This window comes from Lontra canadensis, unplaced genomic scaffold (assembly GCF_010015895.1).
Source record: "Lontra canadensis isolate GAN:19392208 unplaced genomic scaffold, GSC_riverotter_1.0 scaffold30, whole genome shotgun sequence".
Lineage (NCBI taxonomy): Eukaryota > Metazoa > Chordata > Mammalia > Carnivora > Mustelidae > Lontra > Lontra canadensis.
Genome location: NW_022631024.1, coordinates 18494663 through 18517204, shown reverse-complemented (window position 1 = coordinate 18517204; position 22542 = coordinate 18494663). Strand labels below are relative to the sequence as shown.

At 56.6% G+C, this 22542-nt stretch overlaps 1 protein-coding gene across 2 annotated transcripts in view; it reads right to left on the bottom strand.

The window, feature by feature from the left end:
• The window catches only part of CAMSAP1 (calmodulin regulated spectrin associated protein 1), a 57096-nt gene that overhangs the window by 10096 nt on the left and 24458 nt on the right, over positions 1–22542 (bottom strand). The window contains exons 4-11 of one of the 2 annotated variants that reach the window (XM_032866220.1): positions 17166–17246; positions 16127–16159; positions 13405–13546; positions 5606–5745; positions 5420–5516; positions 1397–1571; positions 922–1013; positions 342–426 (exon numbers count right to left, since the gene is read on the bottom strand). In XM_032866220.1, coding sequence (XP_032722111.1) covers positions 342–426; positions 922–1013; positions 1397–1571; positions 5420–5516; positions 5606–5745; positions 13405–13546; positions 16127–16159; positions 17166–17246 — 845 coding nt within the window. The remainder of the gene's footprint in view (positions 1–341; positions 427–921; positions 1014–1396; positions 1572–5419; positions 5517–5605; positions 5746–13404; positions 13547–16126; positions 16160–17165; positions 17247–22542) is intronic. The other variant, XM_032866221.1, reaches the window with a different exon arrangement.

Genomic DNA, 22542 nt, shown 5'->3' with positions numbered 1-22542 from the left:
ATCGAGCCCCACATCGGGCTCTCTGCTCCGCGGGAAGCCTGCTTCCCCCTCTCTCTCTGCCTGCCTCTCTGCCTGCTTGTGATCTCTGTCAAATAAATAAATAAAGTCTTAAAAAAAAGTTTCTAATATGAAACACTTTTGTAATTGTCCCTGCTGTCCACCCGGACTCCCATGTCTGACTCCAATTCGATCGGCCTCCAGAGTGAGGAAAGCGCAGAAGGGCCCAGCACCGTCAGGGAAGAGTTCTGCCCCGTGGACTGGGGATGGAGCCCATCTGGAGAGCCACTGAGCTCGCCTAGCGAGCGCGTCACACACAAGCGTCTCTGACACGTGGAGCTCACCTGTTCTTTTTTTCCGACCACGCGACTGCTGCACTGCGCGGCTGAGCGTCGACTCGGGTTAAAGAACTGGACCGGTGTCTCTGATCTGCGTGTGGGGAGAGCGGGACGCTCGGGGTTAAGCAACTCATTTCATAGCATCTGAAATTCTTTCAACATAATGACCATTTCTTAAGCAAATGTGCCATAACGGCAGGACACAACTGCCCAAGGAAAGGAGAGCATCGCAATGCAAATTTCGGGAATTCCAGTGAGTGATTCCTACTCAGTAATTAGTCCACATCACGACATGAAATAACCAGACCTCAAGTAAACATCAACACACAGACGTTCCTGCTTAGCTAACACATGGCAATTTTCTGTATACTTCATATAATTTATTAGATTTTAAGGATATTTTCCCTATAAAGACTATAAATCCTAAGGAACATCAATACAAATTAAAATTTATTCTACCGTACTCTTCCTAACTAAAATAACCACATCACAGTAGGGAACATTCAACTTGGGAACGATCTTTTTAATAAGTTACAGAAGAAAGGACAGAGGGCGAAGGCGGGCGAAGGGGAAACGGCGCTCTTACCGGAAGGGCCCTCCCCCTGCACGGCCTTCTGCTGTCTCTGTCTCAGAGGCAGTAAAGGATGGGACGGGCTGAAGGCAGAAGCTCCCTTCCCCCTAAACAGGAAAGAACAGGCAAGAGAGTCACTGGCTTGTCAGTCCACAAGGTCAACGGCAAATACAGTAAACTCAAGAGAACATCACAGGCTCACGGCAGTCTCAGAGAGAATCTTAGATTCTTTGGGAAAAATTAATTATAAAAACAAGCCCAAAAAGTACCCAAAATTTCCAACCTGGGGTAAATATCCCAAAACTGCAACTCAGGCTCACAGGGACTTGCGGCCCCTCTGCATGCCTGGAGGGTCCTGGGGGCAGGGGCCTAGGCCGGCGGAGGCCCTCCCACGGCCAACCCCCCAGCACCTTCTCCATCACCCCTTCGGAAAGACGCTGCAACTCAAGCTGCCACGCAACTAGAACAGGCGGACGGGCCGGGGACTCACAGATGCTCGGGCTCGTCGTGCGCGCGGTGCCTGTGGCCACCCTCAGCTGGCGGCTGGGTGGGCGGCTGCGCGTCGGCGGGGCTCACCGCTGCGGGGCTGCCCAGGAAGCTGCGCTTGGTGGCGTTGGAGATGGGAACGGGAGGCCGACTGCTCTTGTGGTGTGACACTGTTTTAGCTGCAGAAGTCACAATTTACAGAAATGTTCACATTATTTAGTTACTTAAAACATCAGCAAGGGGGCACCTGTGTGGCTCAGCGGGTTAAAGCCTCTGCCCTCGGCTTGGGTCATGATCCCGGGGTCCTGGGATGGAGCCCCACACTGGGCTCTCTGCTCAGCAGGGAGCCTACTTCCCCCTCTCTCTCTGCCTGCCTCTCTGCCTGCTTGTGATCTCTGTCCAATAAATAAATAAATAAAATCTTTTAAAAATAATAAATGAAACATCGGCAAAAAGCACCTAAAAAAAAAAAAAGACTCACAGCTTTTGTAAGAACTAAAAATTAATGCATTTTTAAATTAAAATTAATGCATAATTAATTAATTACCTAAAACAAACTTGTCTGAATCACTGGTTTCAAATCAGTGAGTGTATTTCGTAGTAACGAATACTGCAAATGTTACACCAAGATGGCTACGAAAATGAAAAGCTACACCGCAGATTAGAGCAAGAAGAACCGAAACTGGCGGGCGTGTCTCCAAACACCACCAAGCCGCCACCACCACCACAGGCGCCCTGCCACCGGCTGCCACGGTGGCCCCAGACTCAAGACAGCCCCGGGCAGCCCTTCCTGGGAGAAGAAACCAAACACAGGTGCTCAGGGTGCAGAGGGCAGCGCCCCCCAAACCCCCATGCCCAGGAGGTCACCCCCACACATCCCATGCTGGGTCTGAGCCAGGGTCTGCGCCTGGAACCATCCGCCCAGATGAGTGTCGTCGCCAGGAGCGAGAACCCACAACACTGAGGCAAGACCACCCGCACTGACCCTAGAGTCAGGCCCCACAGGGGCAGACACCATTTACTCAGGGGCCCACACGCTGGGGCAAAGGGACACTTGAAGTGTCACTGACGGCTGGACACAGGCGTGAGTCAATCCTGACACCCGGAGGCCTGAACCACTGCTGCGGCCCCTTCGGAGTGGGGAGGTGGAGGCCAGTGAAGTCCAGTGGCCAGAGGCCCGGCTGCGTCCACCCCGCGTGTGGGAAGGTGGAGGGGAGCCGGAGAAGCTGTACACCTCACACCCCCAGCCCTAAGAGGACAGCAGAACCCCGAGTAACCCCATCGGGGACGGAAAAGATCAGCACCCGTGAAGGGCCTACAGACTCTGGATTGCACCCCCCCGGCAACTGGACGGATCCCAGCCCAAGTCGGGGAGGGACCACGGGGAGCAAACCCTGCACCCCAGGGCCCGCACTGAAGTGGACCTGGGAGTGCCAGCAGGGAAACAGAACCTCAGAGCTAGAACCAGGGGTGCAGGGGTCAGACAACCCAGGTCATCCCATCCGAAGTAAAACACAAAAGACACCATCTCACAGCCTGTGCCGTGGAGGAGGGTCCTGGAGGTCACACGGCGCCCCGGAACACGGCTCCCGCGGGGGGGGCACAGAGCAGGCAAGGACCTCTCCACAGGCCCAGGCCCCACAGCTCCGCAGACCCTCGGCCCTGCCGCCGTCAGTGGCAGGAAAAGAGCCACAGGGTGCCAAGTCCCAGGGGGAGAAACACGGACGACGACCGCGGATGCTGGCTGGACAGGGCCGCGCTGCCCGCCACAAGGAGCCACACCCCTCCACACACCAAGCCCTGGGGCGCCTGGCGGGCTCTGTTGGCGAGGCGTCCTACCCTCAGTGTGGCCCAGGTCGTGATCTCGGGGCCCTGGGATCGAGCCCCCTGTTAGGCTCTGCGCTCGGAGGGGAGTCTGCCTGGGCTTCTCTCTCCCTCTGCCCCTCCCCCAACAAGCGTGCTCGCACTCGCTCACCTTCTCTTTTCCCCAAATAAGGACATCTTTAGACAAACAAACAAAGCAACCTGGCACACACTGGGCATGGCAGAGACCAAAGGCCTCGGCCACAGGACACCCAGGACAACGTGTCCTGAGCAGAACGCCGTCCCACGCTCCCAGTGAGGAGGGCAAACTGGCCTCCAACCACGCCCAGAAGCTGTCAGTGCCTCCAGCTGTGGGCGACGTCCGCCGCAGCCCCGGCGGTCCCCCAGCTCCTGCCCTTAGCCACGGCGCGGCCAGCTGGCAGAGAAAAAGCCCGAGCCCGGCAAACAGCACGTCAATTCAGAATGTGGACTAGGCTGCTGGCCGCTGCCAGCCGGGCTGCCCGCAGACCCCACCGCGTGGGCACAACGGGTTCACGCGTGGACGAGCCAGAGGCAGGGACGGGCCTGCACCTGGGAGACGAAAGGCGGCACAGAGCCCCGCAGAGGAGACCCAGTGACCGCTTGGTGGCATGTCAACTCCACCAGACCCACCATGGGAGGACCAGTGACAGCCGTGAGCAGACACACGCAGTCAGCCTGGAGGCTGCCATCCCTGTCTGCACGGCGCAGCCACACGGTGGTCACACACTCCCAGCATGCCGGGCTGCGTGGCACCCACGCGGCCAGCACCAGACCAGGACACGCCCTACAGAAGAGAGGGGTCGGGTGGGCCCCATGAGCCAGGCCACAGCCCACAGGGAGCCTCACACATGCCCCCTTGCCCTGCACGGCTGCCTCCACGCCTCCCTCCCACTTTTTCTGAAAAACCACCACCCCCTTCGGAGGCCAGCTCTTCCGGCCAGAGCACAGGTCACAACACCGAATGGTCACCACAAGGCATCTCGTTCCCATCAGCACCCCTGGTGCCAGCCGGGCTCCACACACACTGCTGGGGGCTGGGGCTCCCAGGAGAGCACAGCAAGGACCAAGGTGCAAAGAAGGGTCACGGTCAGGGCGCGACCTCACAGGACACCATGCGAAGGAGGGCAAGTGAGGCAGCAGCAAGGATGGGGCCCGGCTGGCAGAGGCGGAACAGGCTCCCGGCCTCTCAGGCAAGAGGTGACGCAAAGGCCCTTGAGCTGGGGCGACCTGTCACCCCAAAAACAAAAGGAGAGGGAACCACACCTGCATTCCCATCCCAAGCCCTGGCCCTGCTCGACTGTCTTACTGCCAGTCTTGTGGGGTGTCCGTCCAGCAGTGCTGTTTTCAGTGCTAAGCTGGCTAAGCCCTTCCCCGCAAGGTTACTGGGCATCTGCAGTACGACTTTCTTTAACTCCCTATTTGAGTCTCTTGCTCATTTTTCTGTTCTTTTTTCTTACTGATATGCATGAGCTTTTATATACTTCGAGTACCAGGGACACGCTCCGGGCACCGGTCACACCAGGTGCCGGGGACAAGCACTGGGCACCAGGATGTCAGACACCAGGAACACACTCCAGTAGCAGATAACTGTTGTACGTATTATAAACACCTTCTCCCCACTGTGACTACTTTTTTTTAACTCTTTACTTTCTTTCAATGAAAAAAATCTTAATTTTAATACAGCAGATTTCTAATTGTTTCCTGTGTGGCTTTTTAGATCCTTAACAAGGAATCATGTGAACACGGAGATGCTCTCCCACACTGCGCTCTCCCGCCTCCCTGGATTCCCAGGGTCCTGGCTGATTCCCAGGGCTGGCAGATTTATCCTAGCCCACAGTCAACAGATGTTTCTCCTTCCTCATGGACAAGAGTGGAGCTGTACACCCCGCTCCAGGGAGGCTAACCGGAAGCCCCCAGAAGCTTCTCCAAATACACTGGGATTCTGATGCCGCGGACAAGCACGGGCCCAGAGCGGAAAAGTTTGTGCAGTGACCACCATGGGCCACAGTGCAGCAGCACAGGACAGTGAAGACGGCCGCCCAGGGCTCTGTGTTCCCAGGAGAAAGCAGTTAAACACCGCCTTGTGCAGAAAGGCATGAGCCCCGTGACGGGCGCCTTTCCGTCGCTGCACCTGGCATCTCGGACAAGACCACCATCTGCTCCCAGAAGGCTCGCCACTCACCGTCCTTCAGTTCCTGAACATCCCTGGGCTGGACGAAATCCGGTTTGACGTTCTCAAACCACCAGAAGAGCTCGGCGATGAAAACCATAACGTTCGGCTAAAAGAAAAGAAACAAAACCAGGCACGCAGTAAGCAGCTTATTCATAAATGGGTTTAGAAACTGCATCTTTGCTAACTCACGGTCACCTTCAGCACGAGGGGGGCATAGAGCATGTCCTCCAGCGTGAGATAGAAGCATCTGTTGAGGTACTCGTTGGCGAACTCTCTCAGAAGCCGGATGTTGTACAGGCTGTCGGCCATGGACGTGACCTCCTTCAGGCATATGTCTGCCGGACAAGACAGGAGCGGCTGACCCTGGGGATACTCTGCTCCCAAAGCGCGCGCACGCACGTGTCTAAGTCTGCCCTGAACACATGCTAAACGGGGGGAGTGCGGCTGTGAAAGCACAGCATCACGGATTAAACATCACAGGAAATGTAATGAGTGACACTGAGAACAGTAAGCAAATACTCAAGAAAGAGATCCGAGAATCCCAGGACCTGAATTTAACTGTCAACACCTAAAGTGCACAACGGAAACCGTCTGGGATTTAAGACGGGCTCCGAAACGGACAGCGGCAGCACCCTGCGGTTTCTCCAAGGGCCTTGCCGCACAAAGCTGGCGAATGTTCCACTGTGTCTCCTTCGCCAACCGCAAACCCTCTGCGAGACGTGATCTCCACTAGGGGGTGGGGACGGGGGTACCGAACAGGAAATGTCAGGCTTTCCAAGGAGTAACACCGAATACTTCTCATCACACACACAGAGAATCAGGAGACCACACGTAGCAGCAGTCTCCCTCCAGCAAAGCGGCTGGGGACTGCTGGCCTCTGGCGTCTGGGGTGGGACAATTTCCCAGGTACACACTACTTTGCAGGATGCCAGACCCTTCCAGGGGTCAACTCACACATGGGCCCCCTCTCCCCCCGAGGAGTCTGAGTGCTTGGGTGAGGGCCGGGGTGGGTGGGCGGAAGACAGCTGCTCTCCAGAGAGCGTGGAAGGAGCCGTGCCGAGCACTACGGGAGCTCTGCCTGCAAGCTCACATACACAAGAATGCCAGAAGTAGAAGTTATTTGAAAATAACTCTTCTCAAGAAGCCACCGCCAAGAGTTTGGAAGCAGGACAACTGAGATCTGCGGTGTGCCGCCCTCGCCAAGGAACCCAGCCCGCCGCCACGCCTTCAGAGAAACCCAGTAACCGTGCGCGCTGGCAGACCTCAGAAGCGTGTCCCTATCTTAAGTGTGGATTATAAGAGTGACAAATGCAGGGACCGGATCCCGGAGCATCCGCAACACAGACGGGAGAAGCGATTACAGCACACCTCATCTGATTCCGGTCTTCTCTTCCGGTGCTCGAATCCCACAGACAGTCTTGAAGCCCACCCCCACCGCGCGCCCAAGGCCACGGCTCTCTCTGGCTGCGGAACCCGTGCCTGCGCAGGTGTCCATGCGCACTGCACCACGACCCGGCTCTCTCCAGTGGACGCTCTGGGTAACACAGGCCACCTACCATTTTGCAGCCTGTCTTTCCCCAAGCTCAGGTTCACGTTTCCAAGTCAGTCTTGTGGGCGGGAGATTTCAGTCCTGCGTGTGGACAGCTGGCCGGCAACCTCCAACTCCCGCTGCTATGCCGTGAGAACCAAGTCTGCGCGCAGCTCCTGTGGCTCTCCAAGAGGTGGTGGGGGGAACAGGAGCCACGCTCCGCACACCGGGCCGTCTGCTCTCAGACCCCGTCACCAGCTGGGCATTAGCCAGCCTCGGAGCTCCTGCCACCTGGATGGGCGTGAGGTCCCCCTTCTGAAATGGCACCTCCCTGACCACTGGGGGCATTCCTGACGTCCTCTCTGCCGAAGCCTGTCCCTTCTCTGCAGGCTGCTCCTCGCCTTCTCACTCATTTGTAGACTCTCCGCTCACTGCGGTTATGGCAGGACCGTGCGACGACCCTTTGTCTGTTGGTCCCATCATTTTCTCACAGATTATCATCTGTCACTTCCTTCTGTTGACAGTGTTCCTCAGTCAGCGCCCTGAACTTCAATATGGTTAAATACAATAATTCTTTCTATCACTTGTGGTTGTTTTGTAATTTCAGTAATCCATCCCAACGCTGATGTCCGAAAAATATTTTCCTGTTTTTTTCTTCCCAAAATCCTCTAAGTTTTGCGTTTCAGGTGTAGGTGTTTCATCTCAGACAGGGACTCCCACCTCAGGCAGACTGAGACCTCATGGCCTCCCCCAGGTGGCCACACGTCCACGGCACCAGGCGCCTCCCCAGCACCAAGCCCCCAGAACACGGCCGGTCCAGCTCCTCAGGGCCACTGGACTCTCCCAGGCCCAAACCACCAGTTTGGCCAATGTGAAATTCAACAAAACCTGGTCTTCGTAGAGCCAAGTACCCACACTCTTATTCTTCAGAATGACGTGTCCGAAACCTGCGATAACCCACGACAGAGTAATGAACACGTGGGTTACAAGCACTGGACCAGCAAGAACCCGAGCCCCCAAGTCAGACCAACACACAGGCAGGGACAAGAGGGCTCACCACTCCCCCGCAGGGGCAGGCTCACGGGCAAAGAGGAAAGGCCAGAGAGAGAAAACCACTGACGGACATGACCACCAGCAGTTCGAAGTCTGATGAGAAACAGGCTTCGGTCTCAGAGCCCCTTCCCCAAATGACTAATTAATGAGAAAGCAATCCTAGTGGTCTAGTTCGGACTGGAGAAGCCCGGCAACACCTCCTGAACCAAGCAACCCAAGGGGCCACGACACCAGCCTACCTTGGGAAGACACACCACTGCTGGGGCATTCTTGCTAAAAATGCACGCCCGGGATCTCAGCGGAGGGCACAACGGACAAACCCAAACAAGGGACGTTCCACAAATTAAAGGACCTGCTATACTCTTCAAAAGGTCAAGGCCAAGAAAGACAAAAAAGACTGGGAACCGGCTCCCGACGACAGGACACCACACAAGAGGCCTGACGACTACCTACGGTGAGTGGCGTGGGCTCGAACCCGCACTGGGAGCAACAGCAGACGACGACACTACAGCGACAACGGACAAAACGTTCCTGACTCTTGCTGTGAGGACAGAATGCCTTTGTCCCCCAAGTCCTTCTCAGATGGTCCAGAGAGAGAAAATCCAGCACGCGCGAGACAGCATGGAACAAAGGCAGCATCTGGAGCAAGCTACAGCAGGAATCCCTCGTGCATCTCCTGTGACTCGCGCGTACCCAAATAAAATGCAATAGAACAGTCACCGTGTCCCTTTGCCTTCACGCTTCCAAGTAAATTTTTACGTTACTTGGTCCCTTTCTGTAACAATTCATGTACTGGACCGGCAACAAATGAACAATCCGAGGAAATCACGGGTTTTATACCGACGCTTCGCATCCGCGAATATAGTTCAAAACTCCTTCCAAGGACCGTCAACGGGTCCTCCTTTGTTCAGGACTCAGGGCCAGTGGCTCCCGGAGGCAGGGCAAGGGCAGGGCAGGACCCCGAGGCCAGGACCCCGAGGGCGGACTGTGTAGGCACAGCACGTCCACAGCAGTCCGCGCGGGCCCAGAACCAGCAGGCTTCCAGGGCGTCCAGCACAAGTGGGCAGCGGCTTCTCACAGCCTGTTTCCGGCACATTCTGTAGCCAACCCAGCTAAGTCCCCCACCTTCCAGTCCTGTCCGTCCAGACAGGGCCTCTCGCTGTTCCCCACCTTCTCTCCCGCCGTCCACTTTGCTTTTGGACTCTCCTTGCTGGGAGAGCTCTTCAAAGCTGTCCTCAGCACTTGCGCAAACTCCGAAATTTCAGCAGCTGCATCTTATTTCCAGAGCCCGTCTGAGCCGTCACACCACACACCCGTGTTTGGCACTGGTCCCCGCCGGCGCCCTGTCCCTGACCACAGACCCGCTGTCCTCCCTTATCTCCCGTGTTTTCTGTTGCCCTCCTGCATGGCCTCTGCTGACCTGGCCTCGAGTTCAGGCCGGTACCTTCCTCAAATGCTGGGGGATCGGCTCCCCAGGGTCAAGGGTAAGGCTGCAGGAAGAAGGCTCTGCAGCGGGGCAGCGGGCGGCCAGCGCTCCCCCGGAGCCCGCCAGCGGGCAGCAGCTGTGGGACTGCCCAAGGCCAGTTTGCGCAGAGAAGAACCCTTTCCCCTTGTCTTGAGCACTGCAGATTCATTTATTTATTCAAGGATATAAAAATCGTCCTTACGCCATAAAATGAGATATAAAACACTTGGTCACTTAAAAAATTACTAATACAAAGAAATACTGGTAAAAATTAGTCTTCAAGCACATTACTTTATTCCACTTGATATGATGACAGGAAGCAAGATTAGACAGAAATTAACACAACTTTCTTTTAATATTTATTTTTCCTAAAGACAGAGAGAGAGCATGCACATGGGGGGGCGCACAGAGGGGGAAGCAGGCTCCTGCGGAGCAGGGAGCCCGACGCAGGCCTGCATCCCAGGACCCCGGGATCATGACCTGAGCCGAAGACAGACGCTTCACCCGCTGAGCCCCGGGGCGCCCCGGCACAACGGACTGACGCGCAGCTGACATTACACTAGCTTCAGGCGTACAGAAGAGCGAGCTGGCAGCTACACACGTCGTGAGACGCTCCCCACGACACGTGAGGTCACCGTCCCCGCACGAGGCCGCGCCCACACTGCCGACTGGACCCCCGTGCGGCCCTTGTCGCCCCGGGGCTGCTTCTGTGACTGAGGTCCGTACTCTCCCTCCCCGGCCCCGCCCTGGCAACCACCCACCCACCCCCTGCGTTGATTTGTTTTTGTACATCCCACACGTAGGTGAAACCATACACTATTTACCTGCCTCACTTCGCTGAGCTTGATACCCTTTAAGTCCATGCATGCGGTCACAAAAGGCCAGATTTCATTCTCTTATGTGACTGCGTGATACCCTCCGCGTGTGCGCGCCCAAGGCGCCGCGGGAGGCAGGCAGCCGCCTGGGCAGGCGAACGGCAAGAAGCAGCGTCTCGCCCTCCGGAATGAGGACGCTCCCTCCAGGGCCGGCTCTCAGGGCGCCCGGCCGCAGAGCCTGCCCGCCTGTGCGTGAGACGCGCGACACGAGAGCTGTGTGGCCCATCTCCTGAGGTGTGTCAGGTCACCACGGCCTGAAGGAGGAGGAGGGACCACGCCCTGGCGGCAGGCACCCCTGCCAAGTCCCCGCCGTGCCCCTCCCTGAGTGCGTCTGTCCTGCTGCCTTTCTGGGGTTCTTGGGAGTGAGCGGGTCCCCTTCCCTGGCTTGAGCACCGCAGCTCCTCGCCGCGCCGTAACCAGGCGCTGGCCGCTCAGAGCCTGGACACAGCCTGGCACCCTCCGCGACCGAGTCCGCACCTCAGCTCCCGGCTGTCTGGTTGCTGACGACGGAAGGGGAGAGAAAGCCACTCCCCGTTCTCCTTCCTTCGGCTTCCTTCGGGCTTCTTTTCTAATGCACTAGATCAACCTAGTTCATTTATTTTTAAAGTTCCTCATTTTCCAGAATGTGCCTGCGGCCACAGGTCTGCCCTTTCCTGCCGCCGTGGCCGCCCAGCACGAGCTCTATGCGTGTCGTCCGTTCACTGGGAGGCGCGGGTCCCCCGAGCCCCGACCTGTCCTCAGCGCGGGTGAGATGGGCGGGATGCGCCCCTGGATGGGACGGACAGGAACTCTGCCCTTGAGGAGCTCGCACTGGAGACCCCCCACGAGGACGGCCACGTATCTTGCTTTCTAATCATTAAACATTTTAGAGATTTAGGGGCGCCTGGGTGGCTCAGTGGGTTAAGCAGCTGCCTTGGGCTCAGGTCATGATCCCAGCGTCCTGGGATCGAGCCCCACATCGGGCTCCTTGCTCGGCAGGAAACCTGCTTCTCCCTCTGCCTGCCTGTGCTCTCTCTTTCTCTCTCTGACAAATAAATAAATAAAATCTTTAAAAAAAAAATTTTAGAGATTTGAAGAACGATTTCTCCATTTACCGCATCGTGGGAAGAGTATCAGTTCTCTGAAATCTGCCGAGGTTTCTTCTGGGGCCTTAATCAAGTCCGTTTTCCATAGACACTTCCAGGCTTGCTTATTTTCAAAGCGCAGACGCCGCGGCAGTGGCGCGCTGGACCAAGCCAGGTCCCTGGTGCCGAATCTTCCCGGCCTTCCCCCACTCGTACCCGCGCCTCCTCAGCTTCTGTGACTGAACTTAAGGGTGTGACTCCATTCATGCCTCCTGGACTTTGGTCACTTTAAAACCCACGCTGATGTGCTGCTGTCGGACGCAACGAGGCTCCACCCGGCCACGTCTTCCCGTGGCTCCACCTCCTCTGTCCTGGGGACTCCCTCCCACTAGAAACGCGTTTTGTCTTGCGATGCCGACGCACGGGTCAGAGGGGCAGGCCGGATGCACCCAAAGCAGGAGCTCTCTGCGCTGCTGAGCCGGAAGGCGGACCCGAGAAACAGCCAGAACGCGGAGGGCGACAGGCATGGAAACCCCAACCGAGGTGCTGAGGGCACGGGAAAGTTCCAGCACACACTGAACAATCCCGTCCCCCCTCTTAGGGTTCCCACCTCTTTCTTAACGTCCTTTGTCATTCTGAACATTCTGTTTCTCGTTCCAACATTCCTTTTCACCCCCGCCTGGGAGTCAAACCTGCAGTTGTATGTGCCGTTCCCCACACGGCCCTGCTTTCCCACAGAGCTTGTCTTCAGTGGTGGGGTGGCCATTCTCCGTGGGCACGTGGGGAGTCCTGGCTCCTGGAGGTGCCTTAAGCAGACCTCCTCCCCTCTCCCTCCTGCCATGGCCCCAGACTCCAACTAGTGCTAGACTCAGTTGAGGAAGAAACTTCCCCTCACCAGGCAGGCAACACACAAGTCAACCCCTTCACACCCATGATGCATCCTGGAAGATCTGTTCCCTCAAGAAAGATCACCCCAGCCCCAGGGCCACAGGCTTCCGACAAGTCTCCTCAATCTTTCCAAGGCCAGTACGCGGGCCTTCCCTAGTCTTTTCCTTGGTCCGATCACAAGGCTCCCAAAAACACAGCCCCGAGGCCAGACGAGCATCAGAGGCCTGATGGGCCCAGGGGTGAACGGGGGCCAGTCACGATTTTCACTCCAAGACAGAGACCCTCTCTGGAACCCACCTCCTCTGGTGGAGAGAAAGACTGTCCTTTTCTTTCAAGCTCAGCTACTGCTTTAGCTATAAACGCTATGACATCCAGCTCCCCTGTGCTTGAGGCAGGATAACCTCCGCTCCATCTCCTGGGGTCCACGTCGAACACAAATACTTCACGGGTAAGGGAGTCATCTGGGCACGCTCCTGGCCTGCGCCTCCCTCCCTCAGAAAGAAGGAAGGATGCTTAGCAAAACCTAAACCCGAATTCCTGTTCCTGCAGCCCCCACAGACTTCCGCTGCCCTGCAGTCCACGGAGCCGTCTGTGTCTCCTCCCTACCCACCGGGCTACGGGCACCTAAGAGACACACCGACCTGTCACCAGCATGACGCATGCGGGAGCCACTCAGAAACACACCCCACACTTGCCATCTCCCAACTAGGCTCTAGATGATTTCAGTTTTACTGAGGGGGGCGTGGAGCCCCACGCAGGGCTTGAGCTCACCACCCTGAGATCAAGGCCTGAGCTGAGACGGAGCCACCAGGCCCCCAGTTCTAGATGTTTCAAATGGACTGCAGCAGGACAGACAAAACCCTAACCACACTAAAATGTAAGAGAAGTCACATATGTTTGAGACTTTACCCAAATACTTCCAAAATCCCATTTCTTCGTGAGATAAAAACACAGGTCAAGCATAAGCACATCACCCTGGTCTGTCTCTGTCTATCCACGAACATCCTGGCTGGGGTCAAGGACTCCGCGTGCTACGCCCCGGCCCTTTACGCATCTGGCCCCACACACATGTGGCGCTCCCGCAGGGCTCGGGTCCGCTCCCGGGGGCGTGTGGCACTCACCGTCCAGCTTCATCTGCTCTGGGCAGTAGTAGTGGACCACAGCCAAGAGCGCGGCCCCGTCACTGCCGTCCCGCATCAGGTCCTCCAACAATGGGAAGTAGGGCGGCTGCCTGGCGGACAGGTGCTCTCGGCGATAGCGCACCTGCAGTCGACAGAAGGAGAACAGTGTACGCGTGCCGCGCCCCCACGACCGCCACGCTGCAGGCCGTCACGTGGACAGCGGACACGTTGCCCGCTGGATGACGCGGGAACAATGGCCATCACACAGGGAAAGCTCGAATGTCTGGATGACGTGCTCTGCCTTGAACACACATGCTAAGACCCGGGGAGCTGAGAGCCACGGCCACCCTGGGGGTCAGCAGCGAGCCGCGGATGCCACCGGGCTGTCCCACTGAGGGCGCGTGAGAGAGGAGGCAGAGTGCGCGGCCACGCTCCCGAAAGCCGCCCGCTCGGCACGATGAGAAACAAGTTAAATGGTGAGACACCGAGGCTCGGAAGACCTGCCTCACTGCTCCTGGCTCGGCCGGATCAGCCCTAACCTCAGCCGTTAAGAAAGGGGCGAAACAACACCAACGTACGGTTTGAGAAACTCCCCAAACCGTGTTAAAGGAAATTCCACAGACTTCTCGTAAACACAACAGGGCATCAGGAGACCGGACGCGCACGTGCCCTGTGACAAGCAGGCGGCCACGGCCTCCACCCTCCTGCCTCCGGAGGAGGGGCTGTGCACCGGGTCCCGAGCCACCCCCGGCCTGCCGGCACGGCCCCCACCACAAGACATCCGGGGACGGGTGTGCAGACACACACGCCACCCAGGGGAGGCGAGTCCACGCAGGCACCCGTCCCCGGGGTCCCGCCGTGCGCGTGCTCCGTTTCTTCTGCGTCAACCGTCACAGCACAGCCGCCTCACTCCGGGGGAAGAAAACACACGAGGCAAACAGGAAAGAAAACCAGCCGTCCGTCCTGATGACCGCGGATTTCTGAGACTCATGCAGGATTCCACCCGAAGAAAAACCATCTCCGAGTAATCAAGAATTTAAAGTTGTCTGAGTATCATCCCGAGCAGAAGAGTTGACACAGCCGGGCGGGCCGCGCGTCCAGCACTCTGTCCAAGCAGGAACGGGTTTCCTCCGCGCCCCTGACGTGTGCTGACAGAGACTTTAACTTGTTTCTCAGGGCCCGCGACAGCGGCGATGGTGGGCGGCCACGGGGACAGCCCGCGGGCCGGGTTCAGAGCAGAGCGCATGCACCGGGCCAGGCTTCCACACACGACACAGCACACACAGTGACAGACGGACCACGGCATGCAGCAAAGCAAATGGCGTCTCGCGGAAGATGGATGGCATGGGCTGAAGATCGGGGAAAATGACTCAACCTCGGGGTCCAGAGAGCTTGTCTCATTACCTTCAAGGCAGGTCTCTAAAACGTCCAGGCCACACAGCGCCAGCGCTGGCTGAGGCTGCCAGGCCTGCCCGCCGTGCCCCGGACTCGGCCCCACGAGCCCGTCCACCAGGCGCTGGAGGCGCGGCCCCAGCTACCAGCCTCTACGTGGGGCCTGAAGGGCCACTGCTCCTGACCGCGTCTTTCAGACTCTACGACACTGTCCGCTGAGACTTGCCTTCCTACAGGACGGCTCAATTCCCGACGACATCCTCACTAAGTAACGTAACTTAACACTTAGGCCCTTGGCCATCAGGGCTCAAGAAGTGTGGAGACACACAAACACTCCTAACAAGCTTGTCCTCGTCTTGGTTACAGTCTCATCTCAAAGAAAAGCAAAATCCTCCCCAAAGTTGGCCATAAAGCAGAATCCAGCACACGTACCCACTGGCCAGCTGACAGCCATGGTGTCTCCCTCATGATAAAACACTAAGGACTGGCTGGTCTGAACAATTAAACTGAAGGCACGGGCAACAAAGAGTCTGCGGAAAGCTCTGTGTGCCACAACTCCAGCCTAAGACGCACCACTGGAAGGGCCCCGTGTTTTCCCACAGGAATGGGGTAACAAACGGGTTCTGCTTCTAGAACACATCACCAAGGGGAGCACAGCTAAAACTGTAGACCCAAATCCCCACTTTTTAACTTTCTTCTTATGGGAAAATTCACACTTACTGTTAAACTGGATTCCAAAAATCCTCAATCTGCTGACCTAATTCAGACCCTTGCCTGGCCGTCCTGCTCCCCACCCCAGAGTGCGGGGATGGGAAGGGAGCAGGGATGCCCCGCACACCCCACGAGACATCTCTAGACGAGGATGTCTCCCTCCGCCATGCGAGCGGCCTTCCACGAGGCACACCTCCTGCAGCCACCCCATGGCTTGGGTCTCACTCACTAGGAGATGTCACACTAAATCTCACCGTCAGGGAACGTAACATCTTGACAAAAAGTCAAGAGTAACCTGGAAATTCGACTGTTCCTTCCTGTATCTGTTAGACTAAAGACAGGTCCTCTGGTCTATGTTTATGTTCATCACATAAAGAAGTAAACTAAGTGTCCATAAGAAAAAAGGCCAGACTCTGCCTATAAAATCACCTAAGAAATCGGGCAAAACCAAGCTGGGTGTGGTCTACAAAAAGCCTCTCACTGGAGAAAAGCAGTACCCATCCCAGAGAGGACCTTTCAACCAAAGGACCGGGTTCGAGTGTGAGCAGCTGTTTAATGGAAGCAAGTGACCGCGACACGATGGCTGTCTGGTGCGGCTGGGCGCACGGCGTTCACTTACGGGCACTAACTTCCAGTACCACTTGGAGGGGGACTGCTCGGGAAGCAGGGGAGGAAGCAGGAGAGAGTGTCAGCAGACAGGCCCTGGCAGGACCGCGTCAGACACACTGTCACGCAACATTCACAGAGCCGGGACGTCCTCTGAGAAGTAAGGGCTGTCCGGTACACGTGACCTGGAAGCCCTCGCTCACCACATGACTGAGGTGGAAAGTCACAGGCATCTCCACCAACACTAGCCTCTGTGGGAGCAAAGGACACCCCGGAAACTTGGCGCGGGCCAGGCACCCCCGACAGACGCCAACTGCCACTCAGAGAGGCACTCAGGGCGCCGTCTGTGCCCATCTGCAGACCAGTGAGGCTCGGGAAGTGTGGCCCAGAGCGTGGTGCCCACGGCAACCCCGGAGTCCAGGAGCGCGTGGAGGAGGCGAAGGGACGCTGAGACCACAGACGTGACCGGGCCACATGGTACATGCGTGTAAGGGATGTGGCTTCAGTCACATGCCTGCTCAACAAGAAAATACTATCGCAGGGGAAGGAAAGGGCAGAAATGAGCAGAATGGATAACGCGGCATCCATGTTGTTTCGTGGGACACGTAACATTATCTGCCTGGGCTCCAGGCTCTAGACACACCACCGGCCACGCTCGGCCTCACGGGCCACAGAAGGGATTCTCGAGGGCACCTCTGACAGCCGGCGATTTTCTCCTCAACTGGTGGCATCTAGAGGCTAATTCCCAGGTAGCGCTACACGTCCCCATTCTTGAGTTTCCGATCCCTCCCAACATCTCCCTCTCCCTCCCACGTGACCTCCATGGCCCCCACCCTCCCAGCCCCAGCAGGGAGAAACCCGGCGAGGGCTGCCACGCCCACCACCGAGGCTCGGAGCTGGTCCGCTGGGAGACCTCGGGGCCTCGCTCCTCCGCAGGGGTGGGGCGGGGGCGTGCAAGTAAAGAGCAAGCCAGTAGTGAGCACTGACGCAGTTCTTTAAACCCGGAGGACACCAGCTGGATGCGTTCCGGACGAGCGGAACTGACCCTTTACCTTTTGGTGAGCTGGGCTTTCCAACAACTGCTGTTTTAACTTCACTTCTTTTTCTGTTATCTCCCTCATTTTAAGGTTTACCTGAAGCAGAAGAAAAATGCATTAAAAGGGCGATGGCTTTGGTATCTGCACACCCGAACCTCTGCACCCCCAGCTGCACCCCATCCCGCCTGTCCACGTTCCCGCGGGCGCAGGCATCCCTGAGGCCCACCGCGCGGATGCAGGAGTACACGGACCCCACGGCACGGCCGCTCCACAGGGAGACCAAAGCTGGCCTGCTGCTCCCTGAAACACTCCATGCCCCAGCCCACCCGTGGGATGCTCGTCACCTCACGACAGGGTCAACGGGCCACCTCGGTGAACGCCTGAGGTGCACAGACAGCACAAACTGTCACCACCAGCAAACGCCACTTGTGAGACCGTGTGTGGCTGGGATGGCCCGCGGCAGAGCCCAGCGGGTGTCCCACGTGCTCCCTGCCTGGTCACACATGACACCAAATCAACTTTAACCATAAGATTTAACTGTACACCCCTTAAACAACTAATGCAAATTATCAGAAATGAAAGTATTCTCTCTTGAATGATTAACCCAAAGATAAAATCAAAACTGCAATCATAAAATAATACACAACGGGCGCCCGGGTGGCTCAGTCGGCTGAGGTCTGACTCCCAGGTTTGGCTGAGCTCATGATCCCGGGGTCCTGGGATCGAGCCCTGAAGTCGGGTGCTGGGCTCAGCAGGCAGTCTGCTTGAGGAGTCTCTCCCCCCCCAACCCTTGCATGCGCATGTACTCTCTCTCTCAAAATAAATAAATGTTTAAAAAAATAAATAAAATAAAATCATGGAGAAAAATACTCATTGATGTTTCAAGGGATAGGGTCAAAACTATAATCAGATGAAAAAACACCAAACTGAATTTTTTTTTAAGATTTTATTTATTTATTTATTTGACAGAGACAGGGGTGGGGGGGGGGAGTACAAGCAGGGGGAGGGGCAGAGGGACAGGAAGAAGCAGGCTCCCCTCTGAGCAGGGAGCCCGACGCGGGACCTGATCCCAGGACCCCAGGATCATGACCTGCGCCGAAGGCAGTCACCGCGCCACCTAGGCGCCCAAAACTGAGTGTTTTATTAAACAAGAACACAGGCAGACCATGTGGGTGGCTCAGTGGGTTAAGCCTCTGCCTTCAGCTCAGGTCACGATCTCAGGATCCTGGGGATCGAGCCCCGCATCGGACTCTCTGCTCAGCGGGGAGCCTGCTTCCCCCTCTCTCTGCCTGCCTCTCTGCCTGCTTGTGATCTCTCTCTCTGTCCAATAAATAAATCAGATCTTTAAAATAATAATAATGAGGATGATTTTTTTAAAAGGCTGTCTGACCGTTGAAAGCAAAGTAACATGTCTGTGATTACAGGGAAGTGAATGCCAGCAGAACCACAAAGGTCAGGAAAGGAAAAGACGTTTCTGACATCATTTGTGAAATGGTATCACTTGATCTGACGTCAACCGTACAGAAGTGAGGATGCGTACTGTAAACCCTAAACGAGCCCCCAAACACTATAAAGAGGAGTACTGAGAAACAGTCCAACATAAGCCATAAAAGAAGAAAGAAAAGGAAAACATGAGAAAAATGGAAAGCGGATCTCAAGCCCACACGTCCCGGGAACCACATTACACGTAACTGCTCTGAACACTTCAGCGACAAGGCCGGTGCTCGTGTTAAAGAGAAAGACGAGAGACGGGCGCCTGGTTGGCTCAGTGTGGAGCCTGGACTCTTGATCTTGGGGGCTTATGTGTTCTAGCCCCTTGCTGGTAGGGATTACTGAAAACGAGAACTTTAAAAAATAATAAAATAAAAAAGGGAAGACAGACAACAGAGAGTGAAGACGCACAGAGGAGGAAGGGAATGGCGCAGCACAGACGCGCCAGTGGTTAGGAAGCTGGGGGCTGTGCTTCAGGAGTGGAGGCGGCCCTGGGGACAAGGACGGGCACCTGGGAGAGAGACAGACACTCCCTGATGACAAAAGGGTTAATCCATCCAGGAGATAGAGCAATCCTAGAGACCGCACCTGTAACAGCGGACCGCAAGGAACAACACGGCAGAGCAGAACCTACCACGGGCGCTGAGACCACAAGGCCTGTCACAGTGGCGGTGGGACGGGGCGCCCACAGCCGGGGCACCCATGGCAGAGTACCCCACAGCGCTGGCACAGCACGTGCTGTGTCCCTGCACCCGCCAAGCGCTTAAGAAAGCCGCGCCGCGGACCGTCAGACCCCAACAGAGTTGGGGCTGACATTGCGGACTCTACTGTCCGAGCACAAGAGAGTGCGAAACCAGAGCACTGCAGGAGCCCAGCAGCCTCCGTGCACAGACTCAGCCCTGCACTCCCGGTAAGCCGCGGGGGTAGCAGGACGCCGCAGGGGGAGCTGCGGACGGAGCCCCGAGAAGGACGAGCGCCCCAGCACGCAAACAGGGGCGCTCCTGCTGGAGGCTGGCGCGAAGACAGGGCTGTAAGAGCTCACTTTCTGCCTTCAACCAGAGAGGAGAGCAGAGCAAATTCAAAATAAAAAGGAAGAGAAGTTAAATAGCAAATAAAAGACATCAGTAAAAATCTAAAGCATGTTTTTAGAAGATCACAGGAGATGACAAACCAGAGCAAACCGAGGAAAGAAACTCAAGTGACAGCAACAAGAGGAGACGTCACTACAGACACGCACACGTTGAAGGGATAATAATTTAATCCAATCATTTAAGTAAAACTGAGATTCCCTGGAAGTCACAAGTCACCCAAAGGGACACAGAATGAAATACAAAACCCGAAGTCGGGCAGCGAGCTTGCACACGCAGCTAACCACGGACACCTACAAGCGTCTCAGTCCTCGGGAAGGAGCGGAGGAAAGCCGTGGGAAGCCGGCTGCACACGTCCGCTCCAGCAGCGCCCGGACAGACCGACGAGGCCAAGTGCTGGCCACGGTCGGGGGCCCCGGGGCTCCCTCATCAGTGGGAGATGTGTCACTTGTGAAGACAATCTCTTCCAACGGTCGGACACACGTCCGTATCGCTGACCCGGCAACCCTACTCCTCCATACGCTACTCAACGAAATGGAAACACACCCCGCGTGTGGACTTGCGCGCAGTGTCCCTGGCAGTGTCAGTCACAAGAGACCGGCCCTGGGAACAAGCGCGGGGCCCATCACAGGGGACCGGGAAGCCACGCTCTGCTCATACCACGGAACCCTCCTGAGTTTGAAAAGAAAACCGCCGGCAGACACACTGGCGTGGATCGATTTCAGAACCATTTCATTCCGCGGAAGAAGCCGGCCACAAAATGAGCACATACACGGGTCTATTTCTATCAAAACCTGAAAGAGCTAAAACTAACTCCCAGGGAAGAAAGCAGACCAGCAGTGATCTGGGCTGCAGCACTACTGCAAAGGGACAAAGGGACTCTGTAACGTGACAGAGATGCCACCTTGACTGTGAGTGTTAAACACACAGCCACTTGTCAAAACTCAAACATACAGCAGTGAAGCTGGGTTTTGTCTGTTTGTCAAAGACTAAGCAACTGGCCAGCCATCAAGAAAAATGAAAAAAGCCACAGCAAGATGGTCCTGGTACAACTCCAGAACTCCGGGACACAGGACAGCTCAGTCGCACACAGAGAGCAGGGACTCTGGAGAACAGCTCAGGGGTGAGTCCCAGCCCTAGGGAGGGCAATCCCCCCGCCCCCTCCAGAGTGCCCGGCGACCCAGCGGGAGGGAGAGGGGCCTGCTCGGAAGCTCGGGAATGCGGGCAAAGCCGCAACCTTTCTGAGCACGCAGCCATGTCCGGACACGCCCCCGGCACAGCAGCACCCGCTGAGGGGGAGGCCAGGGGGCCGGCCCAGCATGGACGCCAAGGGCTCTCCAGATGGTGGTGAGGCAAGTGCCAGCTGGCAGGTAGACAAGAGCCTAGCTGGCAACCACCGAACCACTAGGCTGGGCAGCACAGTCCCTAGAAGTGATGCCACAGAGGAAAAAAACCCAGAGGTCGCCAGACAGGCGTGTGATTCCACAGTGGCTAAAAGGGGTGACAGCGCCCAGGCACAGAAGGGAAGTGAACCCACAGAAATACCCTCCCAAGTGAAAACAGGCCAACACGGCAGTGAGAAAAGCCAAAATCCGTACCCAAGCGTACTCACCCAGCAGGAGTCTGGGGGGCACACTGTGTACAACCACAGCTCGAAGAAGACCCAGATCTCCTCAGGCACTGAAGACGGATGCCGGAGAGAAAGCTCCTACTACGGGGCCTCCCAAGAACCTGAACCTTGTTAAACATGCAGCAGTTTTCAGTGGGGAGAAAACCCACCGCAGAATGAAGGTGGGAAGGCTTCTGGGCGCCCTTCTAAGCCACCGGGCACCTGAGGACCCACAGCCACCGGAGTCCACGCGGGAGAGGCTTTGGGGAGCTCACGGCTCGTCACAGTTCCGGGAAAACCCTGAGAGCAGAGAGCGCGGGGTGCATCTTGCCCTGCGTCGGAGCCCCCGTCCCGGAGGAGCCTCGCAAGCAGCTGAGTGGGCACAGCCGCCGTCTGACCCTGTGAGTCCGTGAGCGCGGCGGCCGCGGCCAGAGCTCAGCACTCGGCCAGCGTCGAAGAACACACAGGAGGGAAAACCGATCAACGAAAAAAGTTTGTGTTCACATGGAAATGCTAAGGAACTGGCGAAACATGGAAAACACTGAATAAAAATGTAACTACTGGGCAAGGACAAAGAAGAGTCACGAAAAAACGGAAGCACGTATCAACTCCAGGAAAAGCGAAGTGTGGCACTCAGGAAAAGGGTCGCGAGCTGTGACAATGTCGCTCCCAGTCACAGTTATGTCACCTCTGACTGCAGATCCAACCGCGGCAGGCCACGCGACCACAGGAGGCCGCCGGGGACCTAAGGGGAAGGCCCCGTGAGCGAGTAACAAAGGGTAAGGCAACGCCTGGCGGAAGCAGATGAGCCAGAAGCAGGCACTTCTTGAAAGCAGAGGTGAGCGCCAGAGACAGCCGAGAACAGACGGAAGCAGCGCTGCCGGACCACACGACGACCACCTTCCGCGCCACAGCCACGGCCCACAGGCAAACAGAGGCAACAAGAACCTGGAGAACCGTGTACAAACATACGGCAACACAGAGGGCAGCCCCTAAAGATATGTGAAACGTGATCACGTAGGGGAGAAAAGGAACACACCCCAGCCCCAAAGAAATAGGACCAAAGATGACAATTTAAAAAAAAAAAAAAAAAAAAAAAAGGAAACGGCCAAACATATACCCTATTTTTTAAACTTTGATTTGACCAGTGAATGAAAACATAAAAGTAAAAGACGGCACTATGTTTCACCCTTAAAAACAGCAA